At 33.4% G+C, this 8,876-nt stretch overlaps 1 protein-coding gene across 2 annotated transcripts in view; it reads left to right on the forward strand.

Moving 5' to 3' along the window:
* The window catches only part of LOC109337837 (extra-large guanine nucleotide-binding protein 3-like), an 11,066-nt gene extending 3,417 nt beyond the window's left edge, over nt 1-7,649 (forward strand). The window contains exons 5-8 of one of the 2 annotated variants that reach the window (XM_019574909.1): nt 2,730-2,901; nt 3,885-4,129; nt 6,375-6,538; nt 6,628-7,649. In XM_019574909.1, coding sequence (XP_019430454.1) covers nt 2,730-2,901; nt 3,885-4,129; nt 6,375-6,538; nt 6,628-7,207 — 1,161 coding nt within the window. In that variant the 3' untranslated portion in view covers nt 7,208-7,649. The remainder of the gene's footprint in view (nt 1-2,729; nt 2,902-3,884; nt 4,130-6,374; nt 6,539-6,627) is intronic. The other variant, XM_019574910.1, reaches the window with a different exon arrangement.
* Nucleotides 7,650-8,876: the final 1,227 nt, after the last annotated feature.

An 8,876-nucleotide genomic window follows, 5' to 3' on the forward strand; every position in this document is an offset into this window, starting at 1 on the left:
CCCCCCCCCTTTGTGCCTCAAGTTTGTAAGTTTTTGTGCCTTTCTGTGTGTGTTAACTTTGGTTTGGCTGTTTTGGATCACCATCTTCTGATTTCCTATTTTCCGAACAAATGGCTTTAGTGAAGATTGAAGAGTCATAGTTTACATGGTCTGTTCTTAGAGCTATGGATGCTTGTTACAATAGTTCATATCGATGCAGTAGACTATTCTCTTAAGGATTTTAGATTTGTTATTATTAACTACATTGCATCATGAATATATATACAAAATTGACAAACTTTATACATGTTCACATTCGAAGCAAACAGGAATGCTTCAACCTGTTCACTAGTAAACCTATACTTAAATACTATTTTATACATATATTCATATATATCAATAATTAGTTATTGTAATACGAAATCAAGTAGCAGAACCCAGTAATTAATCAAAATAATTACATGTCATTTTAGACATATATGCATGTAGATAGATAATGTAATTATTGTAATATGAATTCAATCTAACCTAGTAGTAAAATACACCAATTAAATAAAATAATTATACCATTTTAAACATATATGCGTAGCTGAATCCAGCTGTAAAATCCACTAATTAAATAAAAATAGTTACATGCCATTTTTATACATGCATCTATATCCTCATGAAATCATTATAATATGATGAAACCAAACCAAACTTCTCAAAATTTAAATAGACTATAGATCCTATAAGGATTCTGTTAAACTTGTTTGTTCTTTGTCTGAGTGTAAGAATTCTTTGTGCTCTACATTATTTTATCATCTTCGTGAGAAATAGCTAGTGCAAGTTATTTCTTTTTCTTTTAAGTTCTTTATCTTTGTCATTTTTCCATTGCATCTTTAGTTGCTTTAATATTTATATCTCTATACACTCTTGTGTTGTTATTTACAATGGAAATGGAGAATCATAAGAAAAAAATTCGAAATCTGAGACTGGTCAAAGCTACCGGTGGACATCATAGAGCTCTATTCTGCAAATGTTTGTCGATAACATATCAAGTTCGATTCGGCAGTCTGTGCAAGTCATGGTCGTGGCCGTGGCTATCTTGTACTGCCAACAAGTCCAACATTTGGGTCCCAGAGACCCCATGGCTATTGCCCAAAGATGATAGTTGTTCACAATTTGGACTTTTCAACAATGCAAACCAGAAAGTTCATAATGTTTACAAACCATTCAAGCCCTTTCGTGGTTTCTTCCCCATTGGATGGTTGGTCATTCATATTCCACTTAAACTCTTTATTTTGAATCCCTCCTCCAGGTTTGGAATTGAACTCCCTCCTAAGACCAAAGTCCTAAGTTTTATTTCCTCCAAGAGATTTGATTCCACTTGCATGGCCTCTCCTATTGCTTTGCGATTTTGACTGAATGCTAGTACTACTCTCGTTACCTAGTACTATAAATTCTAACTTGACAGATATTGAAAAATATCCACTAAATGTTTATTTGGTGGAATGTGAAGGTAGGCTATTAGTTGCAAAGAGGCATTACGGCTATTCACATCTTGTGAGGCAAACCACTAGATTTGTTATTTTGGAGGTCCAAGAAAAGTGTACTTCATCCCAGCTGATGAAGGTGGATAGCTTGGGAAACCATGTTTTATTTGTGGCTGACTACAATTGTGTATCTCTTCATTGAGAAGACTGTGCAGGACTTCACAATAATACCATATCCTTTGTAGGGTACACTGGATGCATCCTTAATAGTGCTGAATCGGGAGAGTTTTCAGTTACAAGTGGAACTATGCGTAGGATACCTCATAATAATATCCACTTTATTCACTTTGTGTTTGCATTTGAGTGTGACTGTATATGTAACTCCCCCTGTGTGACCATTTGGCTCTTTTGTAAACTTTAAAATTAAATTTCAACTATGTATTATTTATAAAAATTAAAGTATATTTTGTTGAGAAGTGAATACTTATTCCAATGTTCATTAGACAGCCAATCTAACACATTTTGTACATGTACACGCGTGGACAGACAGTCTGACACATTTTGTATAACTATGTTTTGCTTAGTACTTTAGCATGGATAATATCTATGCATGCCTTACTATCTTTTCTTTCTTTTTTATACATAAATTGTGATTAGAAATGAACATATTAGGGAGTAAGTTGGAGTAGCTTCTATTGTAGAAAAATGGTAGAATAAGGCGGTTAGGACATGTATGGAATAGATCGTTAGAAGTTCTGATAAGGAGAGTATATCAAATGTAGGTTAGTCCAATTTCTAGAGGAAGAGGGAGACCAAGAAAAACCAACGGCGAAACTATTAGGAAAGATTTAGAGATCAATGCTTTAATAATGAACATACTTTATGATAGAGTATTATGGCATTGTTCAAACGATGAAGCCAACCCCACCTAGTAGGATTAAGGTTTGGTTGTTGTTGTTGCTGTTGCTGGTGTTTATGCTAGGAGGTGAGCCTTGGCGCAACAATTAGGTTGTTACTTTGTGACCAAGAAATCATAAGTTCAAATCGTGGAAATAGCTTCTTCTCTTGGGAGGGTAAGGTTGCGTACATCTACCCTTCCAAACCTCAGTAAGTGGGAATCTCGTGCATAAAGTCACCCTTTTTAGCCAACCCCACCTAGTGGGACCTAGACTTGGTTGTTGGTGTTTATTCTACAATACCAAACTACCAATTTTTTTCATGATTCTTATTTACTTCCATTAATGAGAATAATCTTTTCGCCTATCCATGGAACAGGCCAAATTTTTATATGGAAACAAGTTCTCTACTGAAGAGGTGCAAGACATCAAGCTGATGATTCAAAGCAATATGTACAAGTATCTCAGCATTCTACTTGAAGGTCGAGAGCAATTTGAAGAGGAAGCACGGAAACAATCTACTTCACTAGATGGCGAAGGATCTGGACCAGGTAAAGTTTTATTTTCTTGCCTTTCTTCACTCTATGTGATGTTATTTCTGCTGCTCAAAAGTTGAAGTGTCATTGGCCTTTCTTTTTGGGGCATTTTTTATTTATCCTCAAATCACTAAATAATGGTTGTTTAGAAGAGGAGAAAAATGGAATTGTTAATCTTTTCATATTTAGTTCGTATATTGTTTGAAGTTATACTTGATGGTAACCTTTTATACCTGTCCCGCTGTCCGGATAGAAAAGGCACAAAATAAGTTTATTTTTAAGTGATGCTTAATGCTATGTAAATTCTCTGCTTGTAGTTATACTAAATTTGTTTATCCCAAATTATTGTCCAATTGGAACATTTAATGAAGAATCCACATTGGTTATGCTGGAAGGGGGAGGACTTGAGGGACAGACTTGTTATATATGACCAATAAAGGTCGCTTTGGGATAATAAACTTATTTAGTGCATAGTAATATAATAAATGCTCACAATTTGGTCCAATACAAATGTTAAACCTCATCGAATTATCTTCAGTTGCCTCATTTTATCTGTGGTCTAACAATATTGAACCTTTATGATGATGAAGAGAATCTAATTTGATAATATCAACAACCGCCAAGCTTAGATCAATAGGTGGGTCAACTACATTGATCAATTATGCCATTGTGCTCTATCTAAAACATTTTTAAAAAACTATATTAAGGTCCTTTTAATGGTTGTGTACTGTCTTGGTAAGAGTTCGATTCATATAGCCAGCCCCACCTAGTAGGATTAAAGCTTGATTAATGTTGTATTATTTTCTACAAGGCAATATGTTATAACTGTTATATTGGCTCGTTTGCCTTTTTAAGTAACATTTTTTGTAGTTTGCAATTGTCATGCCTCTATTTTCTATATTGTGGATTTTATGGATGATGCAATTTGCAAACTAACTTTTTCTCAAGATATTTGGAAAATCTGTAGTTTTGTGAGTGAATCTCATTCTGGAATTTAGCAGAAACAGAAGCTGACGAAAACAAGCCAACCATTTACTCAATCAATCAAAGATTCAAGCATTTTTCTAATTGGTTATTGGAGATTATGGCCACGGGAGATTTGGAGGCTTTTTTCCCTGCTGCTACACGGGAATATGCTCCTATGGTGGATGAGATTTGGAGAGACCATGCTGTTCAGGAAACATACAAGAGAAAAGAGGAATTGCATAATTTTCCTGATGTTGCTAAATATTTCTTAGATCGGGTATGTCTCCACTGTTTCTTTTTCCCTAATTTTTTTTGTTGAGAAGTATTCCCTTGTTTCTTCTTGTATCTCATCTATTTGATTATCTCTAGTGCCTCCAAATATTACAACTAAATATTTTTCCCTTAATGTAGTGCATATCTGGCTTTAGTGCTTTCCCAAACTATTATTTCACCCTATACTTTCTCATTTCGTTAGCTTGGTAACAGCTAATATGATTGAAACACTAAAAGTGAGAAAAAGGGTTGTTTGGTTGTTTATATATAGAGAGATACATAAATTTGTTATAATCGGTTGAGAGTATCTCCAGTAACTTTTTTCTTTTAGAAATTGATGGAAAATGAGTGAGATTGATGAAAAAATATAAGATTGAATACTCAATTTAGTCCTTAAAAATTTTCGCGTGTACCAATTTGATTCCTGAAAAAATAAAAATCTAAATTAGTACTCAAGGATCGTCAATGTAAGTCAAAATAGTCCCTATCAAGTGTCATAAAACATGTTAAAAATGATTAATTTGACCCACATTTGATATTCTTGGGGACCAGTTTGGGTTTTTTCAATTTTCGAGGGACCAAACTAATACACATTAAATTTTGAAGGACCAAAATAGGTATTTACTCAAAAATAATTGTTGAGATTAATCATTGAACTTTCCTTAAAGAATTTGTTTTCTCTATTAATTATATATAAATTAGTTAAGTTGATTGAGAGTATCTAGTATGTTCTTTTTTAGAATTCAGAAATTGATGGAAAATAAGTGAGAGTGATGAAAATTGAACATAGAAAAATTGAGCTTTTCAGTTTAGAAAAACATTAAACTGCCAAGCAGCTTTCAGCTTAAGAGGAGCTTTTCAGTCAGACAAAATATGAAACTGAGAACAACTTTTGCTTTTATTTTCAAAGCTTTGATTTCTGGCTACTCCTTAGTCCTCGGAAGGAGCTTTTAGTCTAGAAATAAGTGTGGCCAAACACAACCTTAGAATTGCTGGTTAGCAAGAAAATGCCTTCTTGGGAAATGAATCAGAAGACACTGCTTGAAAATACACTGTTTTTGTTCTCTTAAACTGAAGGGGAAATGGTCAAGTAGAATCTGCAGTAGAAGAAAGAACTTCATCTAAAAATCTGAGGAGCGGTTTCCAGCAATCGTATGTAGGGCCAGCGTTGTGATTCTCCTATTGTTAGTCAAATTTGAAGGACCTCACCAATGTTTCAATACCTTTTTTGAGCTAGTAATTATGTACCTTCTTGTAACTTCAAACGAGCCACAGATCTTTAATATATGTAACGGGTGATTGTTCTAGGTGTTTCTAACATATATTTAGGGGTCCTTAGCATGTCTCAAGTTAAGGTAGTATCTAATGTTAAGATTTTGAGATCCTTAATCATCAAACACTGAATAGAGCAACTAAAATGTTATTTGGAATTCTCATATACTATTTCTTAACGGCTAGCCTAGCATTTGAGTATGCATTCAGCATTTGATTCAGTATCCCAATCAGTGAAATAGCAGCCCACTAAAATGTCCAACACCAAAAGTAAATGTTGAGTGCTGATTTCCATTACATTATCAATGTGAAGCACATATCTGTGCAATTATTGCTGCTCTATAATATTGAATTTGCTTTTAAGGGACATGTTCGTGTGTACAATTATTGTTTAGTTTTTTTTCTTTTTATTTCTAAGCATTTAACCTCGAAATAATATCGATACTGGGTATCAAAAAACAGTAAATTAAATAGGAATAGATAGAGAAATTGTGAGTTTCATCAGTCAATCCTTATTTCACAAATTATTTAGTGCATATTTTAATAAATATTTTTTTCCCAAATTAATATTACCGTCCTTGAAAGCCTACAATTGGATATTCACTATCCATCATTTCTGTGGTGTTTGGTAACTTTTGTGTGGATGGAAGATTAAGAACTGCTTATGCTTAATCTTTAAAAAGGATATATGATGTATCCTGTAAATATTGTATTCATGGTCTTAAGTTGTGCATAACTCTACCCTCTGGTCTACCTAATTTTTGCAGGTATGATGTAATAAGTATTTTACTTTTTTCTGATATAATAATATGTGCGCCTAGGTTTAAATAGAATTGGAGTTCACTAGCTTCCTTCAAATTCAGTCTTCGATTTTCTTTTATCCTTTGATATTGAAGGAACAGACTAAATATACTGACTTCCATTATGTGTTCTGTTATCTCGATTTCTAATCATATGTCATATGCGATCCTGCACAGGCGATAGAAATATCAAGCAATGAGTATGAACCTTCTGAAAAGGATATTATATTTGCTGAAGGAGTTACTCAGTGTAATGGTGTTGCCTTCATGGATTTCTCATTTGATGATAGAAGTCCCATGTCCGAGATATACAATAATGATAATCCACCTCCCTTGACTAAGTACATTCATCATCTTCAGTCTCCTTTTCTCTTATTTTTAGATGCTTCGGAAAAATGTTATTAACACCTTATCATTGTGATTGGCTCAGATATCAACTGATTTGCATAAATTCAAAGGGACTACATGACCGTTGCAAATGGTTGGAAATGTTTGAGGATGTGAGGGTGGTTATATTTTGTGTTGCCCTGAGTGACTACGACCAGATGTGGCCTAATAGTACCGGTGAGCTTCGAAACAAAATGCTGGTAAGCAGAGATCTTTTCAAGAGTCTGGTTAGGCATCCTTGTTTTAAAGATACCCCTTTCGTGCTTCTGCTAAATAAGTATGATGCCTTTGAGGACAAGATAAACAAAGCTCCTCTGTCAACTTGTGAGTGGTTTGGGGACTTTTCTCCCGTGAGGCCTCATCACAATTATCATGCTCTAGCACAACAAGCATATTACTACATAGCTGTGAGGTTCAAGGAGCTTTATTATTCCATAACTGGCCAGAAGTTATTCGTCGGGCAAACTCGAGCTAGGGATCGTGCCTCAGTTGATGAGGCATTCAAATACATAAGGGAAATCATCAAATGGGAAGATGAGAAGGATGATGATGTATATGAAATCAATCAGGAGGACTCATTTTACAGCACAGAAATGAGTTCTCCCAATATCAGACAAGAATGACTTACAAACCATTGTTAGTAGCCCTTGAGACTAAATGATCTTACGTGAAAAATGAAAACGATGAGCGCAGGGGTGTCTTACCAATCTAAAAAACTCGTAGGAACATGGAATTTATTGAGGACGCTGAATTCAGTTGGCTGGGAAATGTTAAATTATGCTGTTTTATTGAGCACATGAGTGTCTTACCGTTCCAAAAAATTTGTAGGAACATTGATATATTGAGGATGGGGAAGTTTAGTTGGCTGGGAAATGTTGAAGTATGCTGTTTTCTTTCTTCTTGTAGGATCTTTCCTGGTAAGGTTCAGAATGATTTTTCCGTCAAAAATAAGCTGATTTGCTTGAGAGTTTGTAAATTTAGAGGTGATTTGTTGTCTGTACAGCTTATATTGATAATCTTGTTCAGCTTAAATTGAAAAGAAAGAGAGACAATAAAGATTTTTTTACCCTTAACCTGCTTTGATCACCATTTACGATTATAGTTATTTGTGCAGTAGGTTACACCAAGAATGTATCATTCCTTAGACTGTAACCAGTGCAAATTATACATTAACGAGTCTCCCAAATAAACTTGTACTGTTTAATTTAGTTCAGTTTAATTTTAATCTATTTATACTTGAACTGAACAGGTTTCTTTGTTCCCAACTTGGTATATAGTCTCAACAAGTGGCTACATATCAAAACTAGCTAGTAGCTTATTAAGTATCATTACTTAGTTTTTTTCCTTATCAGCTTGGATATAAAGTTGGTCGGTAAACAAAAAAGATGGAAAGAGCTCACAACTTTTAGAAATTGAGCTTGTAACTTTTTAAGGCTAACTTTGAAATTTACTTCAAGTAATTTTTTAGAAACAATAACATTTTCTCATTTTACACTTTAAAATTTTGTCAGATTATATTAATTACCTTAAAATCCAATGAATTCAAAAAACATATTTTTTCATACTATATATATATATATAGAGAGAAATATTTCTCACACTAACTTAGGTGCATTAAAAGATAATAATTATAGAGCAAAAGATAAAATGTACTGATAGTATATAAATTTTTATATTGTTCATCATTTATATTTAGTTATCATTGACAATTGAGAAAAAAATAATACAAATGAATGGTGAATAATGTATTGAATGTGTATAAATCAGTATTGTGAGAACTGGACCGTACTGAACGGTCCGACCAGTTTGATCGTTGACTGGACTTGAAAATGAGTTTGGTTTACCGTCTTAACTGAGGGTTGAACCACTTTGAATCCGGAATTCCAGTACGACTGTGTTAAACCCGGTTAAACCGGATTAACCCGGGAAGTAAATTGGACGGTTCACTTAAAAATTAAAAAAAAAATGAAACGCTACTCTAATATTTTATTTTACTTCAGTCCAAAAAAAGATGAGAAAGATATTCAATTATACATGATTATTAATTATACAAAAATTTACATTTATATATAATTATATATTTAGAGATAAAAATTACTAATTATGTATGAAATCATCCGGTCAGACCAAACAGTTTAACCATTTAAACCGGTTAAACCTAATATAAGACCTCTTCTGGTTTGACACTTGGTTCGGGTTTCACATCATTATTATAAATATTTACACTGATAATATATGGGTATCACACTCATAATTATATCTTATAGAAAATAATTACATTTATAAATTAGT

The sequence above is a fragment of the Lupinus angustifolius genome, unplaced genomic scaffold (assembly GCF_001865875.1).
Source record: "Lupinus angustifolius cultivar Tanjil unplaced genomic scaffold, LupAngTanjil_v1.0 Scaffold_11_50, whole genome shotgun sequence".
Lineage (NCBI taxonomy): Eukaryota > Viridiplantae > Streptophyta > Magnoliopsida > Fabales > Fabaceae > Lupinus > Lupinus angustifolius.